Source organism: Pelodiscus sinensis, chromosome 15, assembly GCF_052426305.1.
Source record: "Pelodiscus sinensis isolate ZL-2025 chromosome 15, ASM5242630v1, whole genome shotgun sequence".
NCBI classification, from domain to species: domain Eukaryota; kingdom Metazoa; phylum Chordata; order Testudines; family Trionychidae; genus Pelodiscus; species Pelodiscus sinensis.
Genome location: NC_143066.1, coordinates 34616199 through 34640930, shown reverse-complemented (window position 1 = coordinate 34640930; position 24732 = coordinate 34616199). Strand labels below are relative to the sequence as shown.

The 24732-nt window shown below is 40.8% G+C and overlaps 1 protein-coding gene across 4 annotated transcripts in view; it reads right to left on the bottom strand.

Moving 5' to 3' along the window:
* The window catches only part of USP22 (ubiquitin specific peptidase 22), a 205806-nt gene that overhangs the window by 100495 nt on the left and 80579 nt on the right, over nt 1-24732 (bottom strand). For all 4 annotated transcript variants that reach the window (XM_075899711.2, XM_075899712.2, XM_089769306.1 and 1 more), the window contains one exon: nt 23455-23587. In XM_075899711.2, coding sequence (XP_075755826.1) covers nt 23455-23587 — 133 coding nt within the window. The remainder of the gene's footprint in view (nt 1-23454; nt 23588-24732) is intronic.

Genomic DNA, 24732 nt, shown 5'->3' with positions numbered 1-24732 from the left:
GGCCCTGCCAACAGCTATAGCAACCATTCACTTAGCCATTATTGTGCAGTCCTCATTTCAAAGAAGCATTGTCCCTCAACTTTTGAAAGCATTACCACGGCCTATAAAAGAGAAATATTAAAAACCTGCCTCTCTCTCTCTACAGAAAATGTCACCTTCCTCTAGTCAATTTGATTGTACTAAGAATTATGGAATTAGACAATGGGAGCAAAATCCATTTAAAGTAGACTCTGAGGGTCTCCCTAGATCTACATCTACAGGCTGTCCACGCTATAAGTCTAAGATATGTTCCAAAGAACTTGGACTTACAGCGAAACAAGTTAAAGCAGGGAATTTTTTTCCTGCAGCCGACTTTCATTTGTACATATTGGGGTTTTTTGCACGACTCAAGAGCAGGGAATGGGAGAACTTATAACACATCAGTTCCTACAAGCATCAACGACTTTAATACCGATTGGATGTATAGCAGAGCAATTTATAGTAGGGATTCCCTGTACATTTGTACAAGATAAAGGTAAACTGTATGGCTACGTCTACACTGGCCCCTTTTCCGGAAGGGGCATGTAAATTTCACTAGTCGTAGGGAAATCCGCAGGGGATTTAAATATCCCCCGCGGCATTTAAATAAAAATGTCCGCCGCTTTTTTCCGGCTTTTAAAAAAGCCGGAAAAGAGCGTCTAGACTGGCCCCGATCCTCCGGAAAAGCGCCTTTTTCCGGAGGCTCTTATTCCTACTTCAAAGTAGGCAATTCCTTCAAAGTAGGAATAAGAGCCTCCGGAAAAGGGCGCTTTTTCCGGAGGATCGGGGCCAGTCTAGGCGCTCTTTTCCGGCTTTTTTAAAAGCCGGAAAAAAGCGGCGGACATTTTTATTTAAATGCCGCGGGGGATATTTAAATCCCCCGCGGATTTCCCTACGACGACTAGTGAAATTTACATGCCCCTTCCGGAAAAGGGGCCAGTGTAGACGTAGCCTATATGAAATTCTACAACAGTTGCACAGTTGACCCTATCCACACAAGCCAGGCAACTGTTTTGTTGCACCATTTGATATAGGAGCTTGGGGAACAATTATTTTCAACCTTTGCCGAAAACTGTCACCAGACTATGCCAACGGCCTATGAAAACCATGTAACACTTCAAACTGCTGTACTTAGGATTGGACATGGATGGGCCTAGATCTAATATAATCTTAGATTGTTTGGAAGTTCCTAGAAAAGGTGAGAAACAAAAGTTTGCTTGTGGCTTATATTTTAAGAGTTCTGAATAGGTTCAAAAGCATCTCTCTCTCTCACCAATGGAAGTTGCTCCAATAAAATGGGTGAGCTAGAGGAGGTGATGGCTAGGCTGAGGAGCATCCATGCCCATGAGGAATTCCTTGAGAGTATTAATGTGAAGACATCCAAGACTGAGAAAGCTGTCTATCTGCAGAGGATTGCTGGTACACCCCTGGAGAGGGGAGGGAGGCAGAGGTGTCTGTCTCGGGAAGATCACTGGCACAGAAGACAGTGCTCCACCCCTGCTCCCAAGCAACTCACCATGGTTCTAGAGAACCTTTATGTTGCACTGGTTGACAAGAGATAAGAAATAACACTTTCAGGTGGTGGTGGAGAATCACCAAGGCTGGGAGGTCTGCAGCCACCACACCCAGGAGGAAATAAGAGTAGTGGTGGTTGGAAACTCTCTTCTGATGGAACGGAGGCACCCATCTGTCGCCTTGACATGGCATCCCAGAAGATATGCTGCCTTCCAGAGGCCTGTATCCAAGACATTATGGAGGGATTGTCAAGGATCATCTGGCCCTCTGACTACTATTTCATGCTGCTCTTCTACATTGGTACTAATGACACTGCCCTGAGCAGATCAAAATTGACTATAGAGCTCCGGGAGCACAGACATCTGTTGGGAAAGTAGCACAGCAGGGCATAGATTATCCTACAAATTCATGGAATATATTGGAGACTTTTTTTTTTAAATTATTTTAGAAGATGGAGAAAGTTACTGGGCAGAAGCTGTTCTAGATTTCATTTTAACATGAAGGGAGGAATTGGTTGAGAATCTGAAAGTGGAAGGCTTGAGTACAAATGATCATGAAATGATACAAATTTGTGATTCTAAGGAATGGTAGGAGGGAGAAAAATAAAATAAAATAAAGACAATGAATTTCAAGAAGCAAGACGTTAGCAAACTCAGGGAGTGGGTATGTAAGTTCTCATGGGAAGCAAAACTAAAAAGAAAAACTGAAGACAGTTGGCAGTTTTTCAGAAAGACATTATTAAGGGCACAAGAGCAAACTGCTCCATCACATAGAAAAGACAGGAAGTATGTCAAGATGCCACCTTGGCTTAACCAAGAGATCTTGAATGATCTAAAAATCAAGGGCTTCTATAAAAAGTATAGACTAGGTCAAATTATAAAGGATGAATATAAACAAATAACACAGGTATGTAGGAGCAAAATTAGCTGAAGGTACAAAACAAACTCAATCTAGCTAGAGATAAAGGATGACAAGAAAACATTCTATAAATATATTAGAAGCAAGAGGAAGACCAAGGACAGGGTAGGCCCATTGCTCAATTAAGAGGGAAAAACAAGAACAGAAAATGCAGAAATGGCAAAGGTCTTCAATGACTTCTTTGTTTCAGTTTTCACCAAGGTAGGTGGTGATTGAATGCTTAGCACAGAGAATGCAGGAGAAAATGAAGTAGTTTCAGAAGTTAAAATGAAAAGAACAAGTTAAAAATTACTAAGAACAGTTATATGTCATCAAGTTACCAGGGCCTTATCAAATGCATCCTGGAATACTCAAGGCGCTGAGAGAGGAGATGAGAGCCATTAGCTATCATCTTTGAAAAAATTATAGAAGATCAGAGAGCTAGACTATTAAATAAATTGCCTGGGGAAGTTGTAGAATGTCCATCATTGGAAATTTTTTAGAGCAGGTTAGACCTGTCAGAGATGGTGCTTGGTCCTGCCATGAGTGCAGGGGATTGAACTTGACCTTGGATAAAACATACAAGAAGGTTTAATAAAGCTAAGGCTGCCTGTTACCCTGGGCCTTCAGGTAACGGCGGCAATCCACATTTTTCTCATTACTTTGTCTCTATTAGTTCTGTAAAACTTGCTTTTAAAACTTCTGCTTATTGACATCAACCCTATGGTTGGTAAGGCCTCAAACAAACTATTTTTAAAAGGAGGAAGTCACTGCATGACAACAGGAGATTCCATTCTTCTGTCAGGACTACTACATATTTTCTGCATCTTTAAATGTATTATCGCATTGATCAAGCTGTCAGCCAAAAGTTGAAGCTTTGTGGGGTCCTTCAGTTAGTAATTAGGGATGTCAACATGTAGATGATTACATGATTAATGGATAAGCCTGGGCTTATCAGTATCAGTTAATTTTGTTGACTACCTGCACTCTCCCCCACACCTTGCTGTCTCTGTATTAGGGAAGGACTAGTCGACTATCCGATATGCAAATGCTTATTGGATAGTCAACATGTTAGTCGACTAGTTGCTTCCCCACCCTTGCTGCCTCTATCAGAAAGAGGCAGCAAGGGGGTGGAGGGAGGGAGGAAGGAGGAAGAGGTACTTCAAAGCGGCAGTGCTGCTTGTAGCCTGGGGCCAGACCCCAGGCTCCACATTGCACTGTCACTTTGAAATGCTGTGTGCAGCTTGGGGCAAGCTGGGATGTCCCCAGGTTGCACGTGGCATTTTGAAGTGGCAGCGCCACATGGAGCCCAGGATCAGCTGAGCTGACCTCAAGCTCCATGCAGCAATGTTGCTTTGAAATGACCCGGAGTTAGGCTGAATGCAGTGTTTCAAAGCAGCAGCGCCACACAGAGCCTGGGGTCAACAGGGGATCTCCAGCTGATCACAGGCTCCATGCAGCGCTTTCACCTTTGAAGCATAGCAACAGCCCTAGTTAATAAGCCCAACTACAATAAATCACCTCTGGGAGAAACCAGAATCCATTGCATGTATACTACATGACAACCCATCATCATCAACTTACTAAGACTATTCCTAACCAAAGCAGGATTATCTGTATTCTCCAAGGAAATGAACTTCTGCTCCACCATAGAATGTGATACCCTACTAACACGTGGATAAACTAAAAGAACTGCTCCACTGATTCTGTCTCAAAGAAGTCTATGTCCACACTGACAGTGATAAGAAAAAAATAATCATCTGAATGGACAACCCATAGCAGATGAAACCACAATGAGGAAAAACTGACTATGAAATTCTTAATGCACATCACCACTAAGATAACAATTATGCAGCCCCTGAAATCAAACCACCAAATGGATCAAAAACCAATCAAAAACCAATGGATAAAGGAGGCACCATCATAGTCCTCAAACATGATTACTACATTCATGAGACCAACTGACAACTCTCAAATAGCCTCTAGTACAAAGAACTCAAAAAGTCCCCCATACCACAATTTACTCAGGAACTTATGAATATCATCAAACCCTTGTCCAAACACCTCCAAGAAAAACTTTACAATCTCATCCTCCAAGTACTTAACTTCTACATGCTTCCCAAGATCCAAAAAGGAACTCAGTCAGTCCCATTGTATCTGGCCATGGTACTCTCAGTGAAGGAGTATTTGGATTCATTGAAACCATCCTCAAATCACTCATCACATAAAAGGCCAACTTCCTCCAGGACACAACTGACTTCCTCAAGAAACTCCCAAACATTAAAGTCTTCCTTAGAATGCACCATCCTATACACCAGTGGTCTCCAACCTTTTCACATCCAAGACCACTTTTTAGACCTCAGAACAGGCGAAGATCTACCGCCCCGCCCCTTCCTTGAAGCCCCGCCCCTTCCTTGAAGCCCCGCCCTCTATTCTCCTCCTGTCCATCACTTGCTATCCTGAGCCCTTAACTTACACACTCTGATAAACAGTTTATTTTTAAATTATGCAATATATAAAATTAAAATCACGTGTTTATAGTTATGAAATAAATGGTCTGTTTTTTATTCATGCTATTTAAATCTAAAATGAAGCATTTATAATTATACATTTTGTGGGGACAGAGTTCTGCGGCTGGGAGCAGGGGAGAGGGAACAGGGTGTTGGGGGGGGGGGCAGGGTTCTGCAGCAGGGGGCAGAGTGCCAGTGGGGACAGAGTTTGGGGACTGGGGACAGGAGTGGGGACAGCGTTCTGTGGCTGGGGACAGGGAAGTGAGGAGTCTGGGGGGACAGGGGAGGCAGAGAGTTCCCTGCATCTGCCTCCTCCCAAGATTCCCCCCCACTCGAGGGAAACCAGCGCGTGCCTGTCCCAGGGCCGGCCCCCCATCCCCGCGCAGGGAAGCCACCCGCGCGCGCCTGCCCAGGAGCCGACCCCCCTGCAATGAAACCCTGCGAGCGCGCCTGCCCCAGGGGCCAAACCCCCCCCCGCACAGGGAAGCCCTCCGTGCGCTTGCCCTGGCGCCAACCCCCCCCCCCCGGCCCTGGCGCAGGGAAACCCCGCGCACGCCTGCCCCAGGGCAGACCCCCCCCACGTGCGCCTCCCCTGGGCTGACTCACCCCTCCTGTGCGGTGCAGGGAGCCGATGCTCCCTCCCGCAGTACACCTGGCAGAGCAGCTAGCGCACTTCTGGAATTGCTGGAAGTGGCGCTAAGCTGCGGGACTTCTGTCCATCCCTGGGAAGCCAACACTACCTTCATTTTCACTTGAGGTAAGTAGTGGGGCTTCTCGGAGGTGGAAGGGAAATGGGGGCAGGGCGGACAGGATGTCTCGCGATCGACTGATCGAGGCCTCACGATCCACCTGTTGGTTACCACGGCTATACACCAACATGCCTCACAATGACATTCTGGCTGCTATCTCAAATATTTAGAAGCGAATGGACATCTTAACCACAAGCACAGACAAAAATTAACCATTCCATCCTCAACCATAAAAACTTTACATTTAATAGCAAACACCTTGTCCAAACCATGGGAACAATCACAGATATTAAGATGGGTTGCCAATATGCCAGCCTCAAAGAAGAATTTCTGCACAAATGCATCACAAAACCAATGATATATCTGAGGTACATCAATTGTCTAGTGGAGGAAAATGCAAACTAAATTTCCTCAGATTTTCATTGCAACTTAACAACCAACACCCATCTATTAAACTCTTTCAAAATCATTAAAACCTAGATTGACAATGCCAGATGTCAAAATATGAGGTAAATATTAAAACTGATCTCATGTCCTCAAGTGGCATTTAAAAAAAACCCGTTGCCTATCTGTAAATCTCAATGACTAGAGATGACGTTTTAGTCAGTTTGCATATGGGGCAATGAAATAGATGCTTACCAAATTAAAAAGCTAATCCTTGCTAGCCTACATAATAGTGAATGAAGCAACTGAACTCTGTTTTGTATTCCCATGTACCACTCAGCTTCCAATCTGTGCAAATCTGTTCAGCTCAGTTATGCCCCAGTAAATATCAAAGTCAACTACTTCCAACAGAACTACTCCAATTTACCATGGGGTAACTGCAAACAAGATACTAACAACTGTCTAATTCACTACATCTAATTCAACCTGGGCACTGATTAAAGCAGCAGTTCCTGAGGAAATAATAGTATACAATTATTAATATATTCTAATTCAACATCACAAGGGAGAAGAGATATATGGGGATCCTGGAAGGGCACCTAGGATACCCATTATTGCCTCCATCTCAATTTTTAAATAAATTTTCAACAGCTTATTTCTACTGTAAGTATTTTTTGTGTTATCTTCCTCTGCGTTTTTAGGCAAGTAAGGGCCTCATAGCTATTATGAGCCTGTATATGCTAAAGCTACAGCAATCTAGAGATCTAGGCCAAGATTCAAGAAAACACTTAAGCATCCATTGAAATCAATCATTAAGTGTATGCTGAGATGATTTCATAACTAGGGGCACAATATATGCTGTATGCTGGACTTTAATTTTGTTCTACAATTGGTTTAAACTTTGACTCTCTCTGGATATGGAATATAGTTAAGGATCTGTCTGCACAACTGTATCTCTGACTTCTTGCAAGTATCACGTAGACCAGCCTCCTAATGTTTCTGGATTTGAAAGACACCAGCACTTATGCATGTTTCTCTGGACAGGTCATGTCACTTTGAATAGGTTTACTGTTAAATGGCCAGCTTAGGTTTTAAATACTTAAACTGGGTTGAATATAGCTTGGGGAAAAATGTTTATTTCAATACCTTTCTGATAATCACTAGGGATGCAAAATCCCATTTAAATGGTTAACAGGTCAAATGGGATATTTAACCGGTTAACTGATTCAAGTGGAAGGGGGACCTGCACAAGCCCAGCTAAAGCAGCCCCTGCCCATGACAAGCCCCACCAGTTAACTGTAACCGGTAAGTATCACCTGTTAAAGGAAATGCTTAGTGGTTCACCTTTCACATCCCTAATAACCACATGCATTTCAAATGGGATGAACATAACAGTAATTTATTTTATTGGAAAAAAATCAGTCATCTGCTTAACTGGTCCCTTTCATTTCCATTTCAGCAGCGTGTACTGTTCTCTTTCCTTTTTTCTTTTAAACAAGTGCACAGCAATGGCCACTGGCCAGCTGACAGATAGCAGCAAAACAAATTTTTCTCCCCTCAACTATAAAGACTTTGATACCATGTTCTAATAAAACATCACTTTGAAATGACATTTTCTCAAAGAGAAAAGAAGTGTACAACTTTTTAGACTGTCCTGTGAAAGAAATAATAGTTCAAAAATGAGGCTATGCGTCACTGGTTAATGATACCATATTTTGGACAATGAATCTAATGCCATAAAAGCTAAGCTGTTTGAAAGGGTTATTTTCATACAGAACTGTAAGAAAAGTTACTGTTCTGGAAGACTTCAAATAGGCATGACAAATATTTTATTCTGGACTAAAGGAAATGGCTACAAAAGATGTAAAGGCTTTTGAAACCAAGCCCATTAAAAAACTCCACTGCCTGGCAAAGGAGTATATTAAGGTCTAATTTCAATGAGTTAGCTGCACAATTACATGCTCTGCTTGCAATTAACACAAATGGGCGTGGAAATCAAGTATTCATGCACACAAATGAGCATAAAGTAGCTACTAAGGTTGCCACCTTTCTAAATGTTGGTAACCAGACTCACAAAGCTCCACCCCTTCCCCATCACTCTTCATCACTGCTTAATGCCTTAAATAATATGGTAAGTTCATTTTTGCATACACATGACAAGTAGGAGCTTGGATGGCTCCTGTATCCCCCCGCCCCCGATTTTGTGCCTGGCATCTGAACTGCAGGTAGCATACCTCTAATGCCCGAGATCCCTGCTGCCTGCCCCATTGCTTCCTGGGAGCTCTGCTGCCAGCCCTAGGGTCCCAGCAGCTGGACACATGTCTGAGGTTCTGCACCTCCCCTCAGCTTTTGTCTCAACCTGCACCACTGTACCCCTATCTGCATCTCCTCCTCTTGGAGCCACGGCCCCACTCCTGGCCCCAACTCTAGAGGGTGATGACAGATGCGGGCAGGTGTAAGGGGGGTGCAGCACCCTCACTTCACAAACTGTTCCAGTGCCCCTGCATTTTTGTAAAAGTTAATTTGTATTTTTGGTACTTGCATTAATATGTAAGATTAAATATACTTTTTGCTATATAAGCATTTATAAAAACAAGACGAAACCTATTTGTTCCTCATCTGAACGTCTGATGCCACGAATGTGGCAACTTAAATTACCACTCTCTGTACATGAATCCAAGTTACTAAGTTGGCATTTTGAGTGGGCGGTTAAAAACGGGAGGGAAAGGCTTCCGATCACAGGGAAGAAAGTATGTACTAGTGCTGACCGTAAGGAAGCCTGACTCAAAAAGATGCTTTTAAATCTGAGTTTAGAGGTACTGTGGTCTCCTGAAAAGCTTTAAATAATTTAGTATATTCCAGAAGTAGTGTCTATGACCTATTTCAAAATGTAATGTTATATATGTTTATAATGTACATATACACACTACACACTCAGTGTATTCTAGGCGGAGCTTTGAGTGACCCCCATATAAATCCAAAGTTTAGGTTGCCTAACACTTTTCATTATTTAAAAATATTTCCCCCTCCCCTCTTTTTCCAGAACCTCTAAAACCTCTATTTGCAGCTAGCTTTGAAATTCAGCAGAGAGAAGGCCTTCAGGCTAGAGAAGTTCCTTTTCTTTATACTATGAAGTTTCACTTAGGTTTAAAAAAAAGTGTTTTTTTTTTGTAAACCCACCATTTCCTTTATCTTGTTGTAGTCCTCATGAAAATGTTAGCAGAAAGCCAAAAATCAGACCTGCCAAGTTTTGCGCTGCTCCACGTGACATTTTATGCAAATCATTTAATGAGCAGTTTGCATATTTTATATAACCACTAGGGGAGTCAATTAATCACAGTTAAACAATAGAATACCAATTGAAATGTATTAAATATTTTGGATGCTCTTCTACATTTTCAAATATACTGATTTCTATTACAATACAGAATATAAAATGTACAGTGCTCACTTATTATTTTTATTACAAATATTTGCACTTTAAAAATGAAAACTATTTTTAATTCACCACAAACAAGTACTATAGTGCAATTTTTTTATTGTGAAAGTGTAACTTAGAAATGTAGATTTTTTTTGTTACATCACTGCACTCCAATACAAAACGTTAGACTAGAGCATACAAGTCCTCTCAGTCCTACTTCTTGTTCAGTTAATTGCCAAGACAAATAAGTTTGTTTACATTTACAGGAGACAATGCTGCATGCTTCTTGTTTATGTCACCTGAAAGTGAGAAAGGGCATTTCCATGGCAGTTTTGTAGCTGGCGAACAGTATGTGTGTGTCAAATATGCTAAACATTTGAATATTCCTTGATGCTTCAAGTTTTGGCTGCTGCACATGTGACATTTAAGAACACTTTCAAAGTAGATATGACAAAATGCAAAGAAGGTACAATAAACCTTAGCTATTTGCAGTGAATCCATTCCTAGCATAGCTGCGAATGGAGAAATCCATAAATCATAGAACACTACAACTGGAAGGGACCTCGAGAGGTCATCGAGTCCAGAACCCTGCCCTCACTGCAGGACCCAGTACTGTCTAGATCGTCCCTGACAGATGTCTATCTAACATGCTCTTAAATATCTCCAGAGATGGAGATTCCACAATCTCCCTAGGCAATTTATTCCAGTGTTTAACCACCCTGACAGGAAGTTTTTCCTAATGTCCAGCCTAAACCTTCCTTACGGCAATTTAAGCCCACTGCTTCTTGTCCCATCCTCAGAGGTCAAGGAGAACAATTTGTCTCCCTCCTCCTTGTGACACCCTTTTAGATACCTGAAAACCACTATCATGTCCCCTCTCGGTCTTTTTCTTTCCAAACTAAATAAGCCCAATTCTCTCAGTCTTCCTTCATAGGTCACGTTCTCTAGACCCTTAATCATTCTTGTTGCTCTTCTATGGACCTTCTCCAATTTCTCCACATCTTTCTTGAAATGTGGTGCCTACTCCAACTGAGGCCTGATCAACGCAGAGTAGAGCAGAAGAATGACTTATGTCTTGCTCACAACACTTCTGTTAATGCATCCCAGAACATGTTTATTTGTTTTGCAACAGCGTGACTCATTTAGCTTGTGGTCCACTCTGACACTTAGATCCCTTTCTGCAGTATTCTTTCCTAGACAGTCGCTTCCCATTCTGTATGTGTGAAAATGGGGGGCAGGGGAAGCGGAGAGAAAGGTCTGTTTCTCCACAGCTCCTTGCCGATGCAGTGAGCTTCGTGAGTCTCCCAAATTCATCACAAAGGCTGGGAGCCACAGTGAGTTCTCTGCAGCTCCCCCAGCTGTCGTGAGTGTAAGGGGTGGGGGAGCTGACTACTCCAGCCCTCCTGCAACAGGCGCTCCCCCAAGGCCGTGTCCCACCCTGGCCAGGGGATAAAGTGTAATGGGGAAGATTGGAGAGATCCACAAATACCTGAAACTGAATAGTGATGATTTCCTGTATCAATGTGAGATTTCTAAAAATAGCTATACCACTCAACCCAGGGTTTAACTGCCATCCAAATCTGAGAGGGACAAAGAGTGAAGCACGCTTTCAGAAGTCTTAAAAGAGCAAGGCTCCAATGCAGAAACTATATAACTCAAACCACCAAAAAAGAAAAAAATCAACCTTCTGTTGGTGGCATCTGACTCAGATGATAAAAACGAACATCCAGTGGTCTGCTCTGCTTTGCTTTGGATCATTAACAAAGCAGAACCCAGCATCAGCATGGACACGTGTCCTCTGGAACAGTGACTGAAGCATGAAGAAACACATGAATCTTTAGCACATCTTGCAACCGTGGCTATAACATTGTCTAGCAAACACCCTGTTCTTACTCTTTGTGACATTGTAAACAAGAAGTGGGCAACATTACCTGAAAATTAGAACCAAACTAGTTTGCCTGAGTGATTGGCTGAACAAGTGGTAAGACTGAGTGGACTTGTAGGTGCTAAAGTTTTAAATTATTTTATTTTTTTTAATATTGGGGCTTTTTTGTACATAATTCTACATTAGTAAGATCAACTTTCATGATCAAGAAATTATACTATAGTACCTGTATGAAGTGAATTGAAAAACACTGTTTTTTACAGTATAAGTACTCGTAATCAGAAATAAATAAAAAGCGGCCATAACACTTTGCATTGTGTGTTGTAATAAAAATCAATATATGTGAAAATGTAAAAAAAATTCAAAATATTTCAATAAATGATATTATATTATTTAACAGCATGATTAACGGCAATTAATTTATCATGTGATTAATCGTGATTAATTTTTTTAATCGCTTGGCAGCCTTAATAATCACACATTTAAGCTTATGGCCAACACGACCTGCCCACAATAGCAATAATAGGCTATCAAGGGCATAAGACAGCAACTGTGGCTTAACACAGGTGGTGGTCAAGCTATGGGGAGTGGAGGTAAGTGAGAGGAGCAGGGTGGGAGAACTGAGACTCCTATGAGAAAAAAGGCCTCCTCCCAAGGCAAAGAAGCTGTTTAGGTTGCTTGGAATAGGTTTTGGATATTGCTGGGAGGGGTTAAAGGTGGAGTGGGTTGATTAGGTACCCAGTGCAACTGCTTGCAGAGAAAGGCAAGGGTAGCCTGGGATCAATATAAGGCTTCTCTACTTATGTGGCTCTGTCTGCCTCCTGAATGATAATTCCTGTCTGGGAATCAGCAAGAGAAATGGTGCCTATCCACCTGCTCAGAGCCACAGCAGTCTCAGGTGGCCAAGAGCACAAATGCAGACAAATATCTGCAGCTTTCCCACATCTCAGTCTACTGTGTAAGATTCCAGCTTTAATGCAGAAACGAGTTCCTGGTTGTGACAGGGTCAGGCCAGAGAGGTACAAGAGAGTGGTGGAAGGACAGTATATTAGCCCTGAACCCCAGGTGAACTAACAATGACTAACCTAGAACCCAAAGGAACCTTCTGGAATCAATCAGGCTAACTGAAGCACCTGGAGACAACTGGGAGGTTCCCAGAGTCATTTGGGTAGCACTAATCAGATCACTTGAAGTCAATTAAGAACCAGTTGAGACTGGTTAAAAAGAGCTCCTCTGCAGTTAGTTGGGAACACAACAAGTCTGGAAGAGGGAAGGCACCAAGATCTGAGAAGAGAATTGTCTGAGTGAGAGCTGAGGCCTGCAAGGAAGGCAGAGTGCTGTGCAGGAGAAGGACAGGCTTGCTCAGGAACCACAGGAAAGGTACTGGGAGGGACTGTTTGGGGAAGTGGCCCAGGGAAGTAGTTGCCGGACTGGGAGTAGTACCTTGTCTCTTGCCGCTCTCTTAAGATTCCTGGGCCAGAACCTGAAGTAGTGGACGGGTCTGGGTTGCCCCTAACCCTCCCCACGCTACTACAGAGTCTGCCCCTTAGAGGGGAAGCCTGGACTGTGCAGAGGGTATACCCCATACTACTGCTAAGCCCGTGATAAGAAGGGCTCAGTAGGCTGTGACCCTTGCCTCTAGTACAAGCAAGGGGCTGTGTGGGGTTCACAGCGAGCCTCTGAGGGAAACACTATCTGCCAGAAGCACGAGACCAATGGGGCATCACCACCATACACTGCGCTCCGAACAATTTTAATTATGGCCCCTCCAGCAGTTTTAGGATTATATTATCAAATAGTACTGATGCCACTGGACCCTTGCCTTATTCAGTCTGCAGGTTGGATGCACAAGGGGGCAGGATTAAAGTTGCACAGGCAACCAAAAACTGCCATTATAGTCTTGAAACAATAAAAGAATGAATCCAGGCTCTTTTCATCCCTGATTGAGCTCCTCTCTCTAGCCTCATGTAAAATTATTCTACTTGTTACTCTTAAGATGGTCAGTTTTCTCAACAAAAACCATATTCCTTGTTAAATAATGAATACATGACCTTACTTTCAACTCAGACATCAAGTACATTTCAACTAGCACTCTTTAAATGGACAAACTATTCAAGTGTTCCTCTCCCACCTCTTTGCTAAGGCACCATAGTCATGACATCCAGCTTAGCTCTTTAGCTATTCTGCAAGTCCTGAGCCTTTGAGAAGACTCACTTGCACCCAAAAAAAATCCCAATGTGGCACTTTGATATATAAAAAGCTGTAAGAGTAAGCTGAAACCAGAATTATTTTCACATGACTACAGCCATTATCAGACAGAAAGTCAACCCACCACTGTTACCTATTACCCTCCCTGTTCTTCTGATCTTTTATAAGCTTTTTCCACACAATTTAAAATAGAATTTTCCCCTCACCATTTATGGTTCTCTAATTCAAAACCTCTCCCTCCACAGGGGGTTAATCAGAATGCAAAAGCAACAGAAAATTCTAATTATCGCTTGAGAGAGGTACTAAGGCTTAGTTTGATTTGTTATTTTGATCAATACTGAAAATACCAATCTCCACAATTTCAGAGAAAATGCTCTGCTCCTCCCCATTTTGTTAGAGACATTGCTGGAAATCCTCTTGTCAGTCAGACCCATGTGAAAGTTATGTATTTGCTTTTAGAAAAGGCAGTGAAGAGAAAAATCTTCTGTGAAATGCAGTAAACCAATGTTAAAGTCAAGAATTCTAAAAACATTTGACTGTTACCAAAACCTCCCTTCTCAATCTTCATTTCCTTCCAAAAATCTTCCTGAAATAACCATGTCCACAAAAAAATATCATTTTTCTTGACCAGCTGAATTTCAATAATTAGAGGTCTATTCTATTAACCTTGTCGGACTGATTTCCCAAATTCCTCAGAGCGCAAAGACAGAGTTCTGTCCCTTTTAACTATCTGGCAGCACCTCAGTTTTCCATGCACCATTTCTTGAGGTATCTCTGGTGCTACCCTAATTACACATCCTCATGGCTATTCATTTTTTTTAAGTTTTCATTGGAAGATGCCTATTTGATCATAAAATAGTGCTGAAATTAGTATCCTGCTTTCTCCAGGAAAGAGGATAGTTAAAATCCTATTGAGAGAAACTTGCACCTCCTAAGGAGAGAACTGGTGGGTACCCCTCATGTACCCTTTAAAGGACTTTACTAGTCCAATACACAATTTGTGTAAATTAATGTGCCGCCTAGTAGAAATTTCAATCTTTCATTTTACTATGTCATTAGTTTCCTTTATGCTAAATATAATACACTGCAGAAAACAATAAAAGGGTACAGATACAGCTGTAGCCATTGGTCAGGACTTTTTAATCCAATTCATAATGCCTGGGGAAACAGGTAACATATATAGTAGTGGATGTATTTTAAGAGCACTAAGATCCTAAGGGGGTTCAAAAGACTAGGTGCTACTTTGAAAATGTTTTTGCAGTGCTATTATGGCTGTTGTAACTGAAATATACAACTAGAACTGTGATTAAGTCTGAAATTCCTGCTAGTCTCCATGGAGACAATACTGGCTCAGAAAAAGTCACTTAGGACTGGTCTACACTTAAAATGTAGGTCGACATAAGTAGGGCACTCAGAGGCATGAAAACCCATACCTCTAAGCACCCTAGTTATGCTCACTTAATCACTGAGCTCTACACAGCTAGGTCAACTGAAGAATGTTTCCATTAACCTAAACTACTGTGACCTGGGGAAGCAGTGTCCTTACAGAAACAGATAAATCCATTCTGTTACTGCAGAAATGGCTATACTAGCACAGCAATAGCCTCTGTAGTGTAGACATGGCCTAAGTGCTTTAAAATATTCCTGTTCATTTGAAGTATTTAAGCATTTAATCCATTTTTGCCAATCAAATGCTTTCCCCAGGGAAGCAGTAGCAATAGCCAAAGGTATTGCTATAAGAACATTTTTACAGTGGATTTCATTTGCGACTGCAAAGCTAAACTGAAAATGGCATTTTTTTAAAAAGTACCTTTCAGAATTTAGAAGCCAACAAGTCTAAAGTACACACTGAATTGGTAGTGGTCAAATACCTTTACACTTAAGATGTTTGTCTGTATACTGTACTATGGTCCCATGATACAGAACCCTTCAGAGATAATACAGCTCTGATTAGCCACACTTAATTCTGTCAGTTCTGCTGTGTGTTAAACTCAGCTCTCCTCCTTTTACTGCCATGCCTACAGTCTATGCCCTTGGGTAGTGTCCTATAGCATTCTTTCTTGGGCACTGGCCTCCTACTGTACAACACCATTAGTTGCAACAATAGGTGTTAAACAAGACAGTGCCCGAAAAGTACCTTCTTCCCCAGCCCGTTTCTAGGTTCTCTTACAACACTAATAGATGTATCCAGTATAACTAAATACCAATAACTTCATTCTCCATCATAGGCCTGAAAGGTTTAGATTTCCAGAATAATCTGAAATTACTAATAATTTGTTAGACACACAATACCTTTATACAGTTTTTAAAAATATTCTACTCCTCAAACAATAGTATGTTTTTTCAAAATAAAATATATTTACGCAGCATCAATAAAAAAATCTTAATCAGGAAAGCTATTGATCTGTCATTCAGCATTTAATTCTGAATCTTTCATACACAAGAGGCACAAACTTTTGTATATAGAGTATTACAGCAATCTGTACCAATGGTGGTTATCTAATCCTGGGCTCATCACCTACCTTAAAATTATCTCCAATTAAACCTGCACACCTTGGAGGACTGATAAGCTTCTCTTTGACAACAAGAAAATGCTCAAGCACAATTCTATTTCCCCCAACCCCATTCTTTTACCACCCAGATCTCCAAGTCTGGCATCACCCCTGACTGAGAAACTCTTTTCCCTCTGTCATGGCAGTAAATATGCCTATAGGATGACATGCTCTTAACGGGCATTCTCTGTCCCAGCAACATTCATGGTCCAGCATGGATGTCACAAGACCAGAGTGTCCTGGTGGAGGGCTATCAACAAGGATCCCAGTGGGGCTGGCAGGACAGTGGGCTGTCTGCAGGGAGCTGACATAATGGCCACCCAGCGCAGGGAAGCAGGACAGCCCAATGAGGCTTATAGCCCAGGGAGCCCTGGTATGTGAGGACCTGCTCAGGGAGTCCTGGCACCGGGCTGCCTAGCAGAGCCACAGCAGTGATAGCTGCACAGCAGGTTGACAGAGCAATGGGGCCAGTAGGTGGGGAGCCAGCTGGGAGACCAGCAGTCAGGCCAGGGGACCAGCGGCAGCGGTCTAAAACTTCTCTCCCCTAGTCTGGCAAAATCCCTCATCCAGGACCAGTCACATCCCAAGGGTGCTGGACCAGGGAGGTCCAACCTGTACTATCATTCTAGCACCATGGCCTAAAATGCAACCACAAAATGCTTCAAAACACACTTTTATTGTAGTTCTGTCTTTATTCCCTCATTCTATTACAATTCCTTTCTCTAGCGTTTCCCTATATCCCAGCTCCTGCACATCTTCGCACAGAATTATAACCACTTCAACCAAAAAATGACTAGCAACAGCAAATTAGATACATTTCCATAATGTCCTTGTTTTAAAATGTTGTTTATCCCTGTATGATAGAAATTACTTCAAGCCAGAAGGTTCTACCACACTCCCAGCATTTCCAGTTACAGCATCCCTGTTTACAATAGGTCATATACATGTGAATTGGGACCTCCAGATCTTAATCTTCTTTATAACGTCCGTGTAGAAGAAGAAATGAGACATATGAAAGATCCAGAAGTTTAAACCAACTTTCTTCAGCATATTGATTTACTATTTCTTGCTGACTTCTGGAATAATCAGTACACAGAAATATTTGTCTTAAAGTTTCCTTGTCTTCTAGGAAGTAAAATGCAATTTGTTCCAAGGGCAGGTATAGTTCCCACATAGTATAAGTAGAGACAGTTGCTCTGGGTTCGGTATCTTAGAGAATTATTACAAGATCAAGAAACTGTTATACGCTTCCATGTTTTATTATTCTTTCTATCCCCATTTTACCAAGAAGCACATTGTCATTTTAAGAAATATCTACATGAAAAATAACTTCCATTACAAAACAGAATTTGAGCCAGCTTTGGTTCTGAAAATAGTGAACTGGCTATAACGTTCTTTTAAAATAAAAGCATGAGAAATTTTCCTAGTGTTCCTATCTTGGATCAATTTTTTATTACAAACTAAAGTTATTTAAAAGCATTCTGTCAGCAAGTAATAAGGGGTCTGACACCTTTATTACTTTCTTTATATTTGGAATAAAGCTATTTTCTGTAAGGAAAAGCTTAACAATTAGTTTCTGTGCAATTGTTAATACTGTATACCAAATTATTCATTCCTATAGGAAAACAGGAAGGTGGACTAGTTTAGATAGTAAAGGTATTTTCATTTTGTTTCATTTTCCCTCTTTTTAAAACACTTTCCTAGATTTATAGAGATTTCCTAACCCTTTAAAGATATTCGGTTGTTGCACAACATAGCAAATCTAAATAGGTTCGATATGCAAAACACTACTCATTTGAATCAAATTACAATATCTTATTTTCAGTTTAGTTTAATACTCTAAGTGTGCTGACTAAATATTAAATTTAATGTGGAAAAAACAAAGCCCTCTTGATCTCTAAGAATGAATTTTTATATAAAATACTTCTACAAATATTTAACTATTAGGAAACAAATGTTTATTAAAGACTCTGGATGAGCATGTTCATTTTTAATAAAGTTCTTCTCATAAAAGACACTAAGATGACCCATCTCATGAAATCTGCTTTTATCTATTAACCAGCATTTTACTACTAATCTTTTGCATTTTTAATGTGAACTGGAATATTAATAACCAGATAAATCTAGGTAGTTAGCCAAGCATGTGAAATCTTATTTATGCAGTAAGTGGTTCTAACATTAGGGCTAGGCTTCTAACATTAGGGCTAGGCTAGCAGTAAAGATAAACGTACAAGACATGACACTATTCTCAACCAAGAAGTCCGTGATACTGCAAAGAGTATATCCTGATATTATTCAATTTTTTGCATCAAATTCAATTTGTCTAGCTTTGATAAAACACATTTGTTTCATTAAAATATTGGAGTTCGTTCCTATTCTATTAGCAAATATAGTAGCTATAATTGTGTCCACTGAATTAGCAAAATGCAAAGCATGCAGTTTTGTTATTACCACCATAGCACTCCCAGGCCTATTGTGGAAGGTGCTATGCAAACAAAACAAACAGTCCCTACAAGAACTTGAGTTACTATTCTTGATTCTTTTATGGTTTGGGGGATTTAATGAAGTTACTCATCTTGTACAGTAATGGTGGTTCTTCAAGATGTGTATCCTGTGGGTGCTTCACTCTAGGGCTACATCTACACTGCACCCTTTTTCTGCAAAAGCTTACGCAAATGAAGTGCAGAGTAGACTATCGCCACGCTTCATTTGCATAATTAATTAGGGGCTGCTTTTGCTCAAAGGAGCTGTCTACACAGCTCCTTTTTGCGCAAAAGCCTCTTGCACAAAAATGGCCCCTAATTATGCAAATGAAGCATGGCAATATTCTACTCTGCTTCATTTGCATAAGCTTTTGTGGAAAATGGGTGCAGGATAAGTGTAGCCGTGGTGTCAGTGCATCCTCACACCAGCGATTGGAGGTTTTTGTTGTGCATGCATGGCAAGGCACTGCTATCAGTCGCTTTGTGCCACTGTCTGACTGCACACACGGTGCAGCACCCTCTGTTCCCTAATCATGGAATCCTATATGAATGGACTCCAAGGTAGAGGGGAGGAAGGTGGATAGTGTGGACACAGGGACACCTCTTGAATGATTGTTACTGCACAAGGTGAGTAACTTCTTTGAGTGGTGTCCCTGTGGGTGCTCCGTTCTAGGTGTCTATAAAGCAGTGCCCTCTTCTGGCAGTGGTGGGCTTTGGAGTCAAGACTGAAGTAGAAAAAACAGCAAGTCCCACAGTAATGGTAGGAATAGGACCATGCTGTAAAGCGTAGTGTTGGGTGAAAGTGTGCTCAGAAGACCAGGTTGCTGCCCTTCAAATATCGGTAAGAGGCAAGTTCTCGAGAGGCCATTGAAACTACTATTGCCCAAGTAAAGTGTGCTGTAACCTTCTGTGGGGGACATTTGTTGCGGATTGTACAGCTGCTCCCCAAGTTGCGAACAGTCGAGTTACGACCGTTCGCACTTACGACCAAAGTTCCCATGGAGCGGTCGTAAAGGCGGTCCCCTACACCAGCCATGGAGGGAAGCCTCCGTCCCGCGCTCCCTCCGGGGCCGACCACCCCCCGTGAAGGAAGGAAGCCCTGTTGCGTGCCTCTGCCGGGCCTGACTCTCCCCTCCCCCACTGAGCAGGGAAGCCCATTCAGGAGACCCTCTCCGCCACATGTGCCTGCCCTAGGGCCGAAACCCCCGCATGTGCCTGCCCTGGGGACAACTCAAGCCTCTTGCGCTGGTGCAGGGAAGTCACCATGCTCCTCTTCCAGAGCCAGAGCCCCCTCCTACAGTGCGCCTGGCAAAGCAGCTCAAATTCCCGTCCACCTGGGAAGCCAGCACTACCTCCATTTTCGCTGGAGGTAAATACTGGGGCTTCTCGGGGGTGGGTGGAAAATGGGGGAGGGAGGAGAGACTTTTTTTAAGAAGTCAGTTTGCCAGATTGTTCAATATTTTATCATTTGCTGGAGGGAAAAAAATACTTTGTCCTTTATAAAAGAGCTTCAAAGTAGTTATGTAGAGAAGAATGAATCTGATGCTTGTGAAAAGAAGGATCTTCCTCACTCTGGTAAATGGACTTCATTGCTATTAAACTCAAAGAATGATGTGTGATCCTGATTTAGGCTTTCCCTTTAAACTTTTGATAATTCTTGTAGATTCCAGGATGTTTTGTTGACCCCAATACATAAAGACCCTTATGATAGCTGCACACAATCTTATTTTTATGCCCACGAGTGATGAGCCACGATTTTTTTTAAATGAAACAAAGACTGACTTCAAAACTCTAGTCTAGATGGTCAATTAATTATGGTCTTGACAGTGTGTTCTAGGGCTGCATATAATTATTTTAAAATAAACTCCATATAGATTCTTCAGTCAACTGTAAGAGCTTCTCTCTAATCCTTTCTGAAGAGTTTCCTCAGTTCTTCTCTATCCAGTACTGATGCTCAAGTCTTTAATCTACATAGCTCATACCATTTGCAACAGACATCAAGTATCTGTCCCTCTTCCTTATCCAAAAGAATTTCTCTCTCCCTCCCTCCCTTCCTCCCCCGTGTAGTAATTCAGGACACTAAAATTAAACTGTTGGTCTAAAATCTTGATATAGATATATCACAAGATTACATTAAAAATGCTGTTCTTAGATCCAATGTCAGATCCATGCATAGAAAAGTTTTACAATGGATAATTCAGTCAGTTTGGCTTTACATTTTTACATTTGAAACAACCTTCAAGAACATGTACAACATCAATTAAATATACAAATAAGGCATTTGCAGGAAAGAGAAAATGACACTGTTTGCAAAATTTTCAGAGTCAGTATGTGACAACGCTGAAGAGTAAGGCAAAAGGTAGAAGTAACTAATGTATCAAATATGTGTTTGCATGATCTGTTGTAGCAGCTGTATTGGACCTAGAACACAAGAGAGACAAGGTGGGTGAGGTAATACCTTTTATTGGACCAACTTCTGTTGGTGAGAGGGAAACCAGCTTACACAGAGCTCCTCTTCAGGGGTCACCTTAAGAAGAGCTCCATGTAAGCTTAAAAGGGGAGTGTGTCTCATCAACAGAAATTGATCCAATACAAAGTTTTACCATAACTTCACCCAACTTATCTGTAATCGTAAACACAATGTTCAAAATATTTTAATACCCATTGTTTACACGGAAGAAGTTCTGCCTATGTTTGGGGCATCATGCAATTCTACTTTAGCTTTATTTTCTGTCAGCTGATTCAAATCTACAGTTTTGTGAGATAATTACGTATTGTATACATGTTTTTATGCAAGGGAGTTAGTACATTTGCATGCCTCCATAGCTAATCTCTGATCCCTAAATCTGCCTCTTCTTGAAGAAAAGTGGCAGATTTAGGGATTAGAGATTAGCTATGGAGGCATGCAAATGTACTAACTCCCTTGCATAAAAACATGTACATCCTAAAGGATAAGGGCAGTTATGGAAGCTAATGCTACTTTTTTTTTTTTCGACAAAGCTGTGCTCTTCTGATATACAGAAATGCCACTGAATTCAGGGGTCTTTTTTCTCTTCAAAAAATCAAAAAATAATTTTGCAAATAGAAAATATCAATCAATGATTACACTACATTAGTTTGCTGGTACTTTACTAACAGGGTGAACTGCACAACTTAAAGTCTCAGCTTCTTTTAAAAAATCCTTATTCTTACCTTTGCCCAAAATCAGCTGATCATGCATTGTACTAGTCTGCTGAAATCTGAATATCAAAGTTCAATACTAATGTCAATTAGTCAGCTTGGATCTTACAAGTTAGTTTCTTCTTCTAAATGAAATAAAGCAAATTAAGGCAAAGGACCTATTTTTGGCTAGTCCTGTTTCAGGAGAATGTCATTGCAATGCACACTAACAGAATGACTGCAACTTCAGTACAGGGAAAACTGCATTAAGTTCACAGTCCAATATAACTTAAACTTAGTGATGGACAGACTACTGGGACTTCAAAGGTGGCAGTAAATATTTTTTGGTCAGTGTATGGTCTCCATAGGCCAGTATTTCTTAAACTGTGTTCTGCAGCACACTAGACAGTTGGAGGTGTGCCACGGAGTTCAGCAGTTCAAAGCGGCCGCTTTTAGAGCTTAAAGGGGCAGGCGCTTTTTTTGGCTCATTTAAAAAAAATTGTTTGGTGTTCCTCAGCCTATGGCAGTGTTTCTTAAACTTTAAGACTATCTGGTCTTCCTTTATCCCTATATTTTTCTTTCTAAGTATGTTCAAAAACGGGGAAATTAAGGGTTACAAACTGATCTTAAATGTGCCAAATCCAGTGAGACTTCATATTGAAGGTTCTAAAAACTAATTTTTCCACTCCCTTACTTTTTCATAAAACTTTGTTCAAATGGATTTAAGTATTGGAATCCATATACCAGACAACCTTTGACTAAATATATGACTTTTCATTAGGAAAGAGCACAGAAAAGATTAATCGTTTTTGCGAGTTGTTATAATTAGAAAACTATTCCTAAAAAAGTTTGATCATGTTGTTGTTAGTGTCACACTCACTTAATTTACAAAATCAAAAAAACATCCTTAACTCCCAGGACTACAAACACAACTTATCAAATACTGTTAGTCTTCTAGACTACCTAAAAGCAAAGGCTGCAAAATCGGAGCTTCATAGGCACTTTGCTGATGCCACTGAAGTAGAATGAAAAAGCTATTCTACTATCAACTTTACACTTCTGACAGAAGCAGATTAACAACAAGAATGTTGTTCAAACAGGAGTGTAAACATTCAAGGACAGAAGCGCAGAAACCTGTTTTTGTTTTAAAGTTTAACAGACTAATTTTTCTGAACATAATTACGTTCATTTTCACTGTGGAAGCAATGTTAAATATTGATTTGACATTTTGTTTTAAAATGTTAGATCACACACATATTAGCTAACAAAAATAAAGATAAAAAGTGATATACCAAATCAAAAACAAGAATTGCTTTTTTAAAACTTAGTTACTCAAGGATTTTTCCTTTAATTTTTTCTTCATCATTTTAGTCCAGAAACATTATTTGAAATAAGTTGTAAGCATGGAAAATTAAACAACAAGGAATGCATCCGTGTTGCGTGAAAAGCGAAACAGCAAGAGTTAAAGTTACGCTCAATTTAAAATAATGCAAGAGATCTAGTCAAGGTAAACATTAGATGGACCAACATTAGATTCATCTAATGAGCTAATTACTGGTATATGCCATACAGACCGAAGGCCAGGGAGAGAGGGGAGTGGGGGAAAACCCCTTCACAAAACACCAGACAATGGGATAGAAAGACTAGTGAGAGTTTCTAGAAGGATGGCTCACCTAAGTTGTGTCGTTTTGTCTTCGCGTGCTCGTGAATGTGTTTCTTTGTAAAACAGCCAAAGAAGACACAATAGAGGCAAGAATGGAGTCTGTTCAGGTGGGCACCACACATGTGACAAATGCACGACTTTGCCTGAAATACAAAAATGGATATTAATTATGAACAGAAAAAAAAAACCATTTATACGGGTCAATATTCTGTTAACTCTTCAATCCATTATATTGCATTTATAAAGTTGAGTGTTGTGAACTGTACCAGACCGACAAAGGATAACTGAATTTCTGTCTCCACAGCCCAAGTGAAATTACAGGCAGTTGACAGTACAAAACTTCTCCACTGCCCCCAACACATTTCAAAACCTTGATCCAGTGCAGGTCACTAGAATAGCTAACATTCATGCCCATTCACAGTTGCTAGCTCCTCTATTGTGTATACCAACAATAGTGTTAACTGTAAGATGTTTTTGACACCTTCTATTCAGAGGCAGCATGTTAATAACTGACTTCATATAGGCCAACCAGCCACAGGAGGCTTTTGGTTATTAGCTAAGCAAGGCTGGGTTTGAAGCAAGTTGTTGGAAGTTGAGACTCCATTTTCCTTGCATGATCCAGTCCAGCAAGATAATTAATGACAACTGATGGGTGTCACTTGAAGAAGCACAGAATCCTACATTGGTAGTTTACTCTCTTGTAGGTATGGTACATTTTAAGTAACAACTGTGGCAAAGAAGCATCCAAGAATTGGAAGGAAAGGTAGATAAATTTTGGTCTAGTCTAAACTCTTCTTTAAGTCAATAGTTTATAACTTTTCTTCCAATAAGTGCCCAACTCAAATGTACCAATCTCTTGAACCAATGTACCAATAAATCTCTTGGGAAGCTTTTACTATTCCTAGTTGGATGCAAACCAGTATGAAGAATTTAGGGAAAACAAAACCAAAAAAGAACCACAAACTATTCAGCAATAAATATTTTAAGTTTCATTTTTTACACTTGAACATTGATAACCAAAATAATTCAAGCTTAAATAATTCCTTCAGACCAGGAGGTGGACATCAATTTTAGCAACAAATTAACCTAAGAACCAAGAGAACAGGGCTCAAATTCAGATATCCATTTCAGTATGGTGGTTTAACTCTTCTGTAACAGCTCAAAGCTATAAAGACCACTTCAAGATAATAGGAGCACCAAAACAATGAATGTGGATACAGCACCTTTTTTTTTTAAATATTGAAAAAATATTGGCAGGGCCAAGTAGCAGGCAGCTGTCCCACCCCAG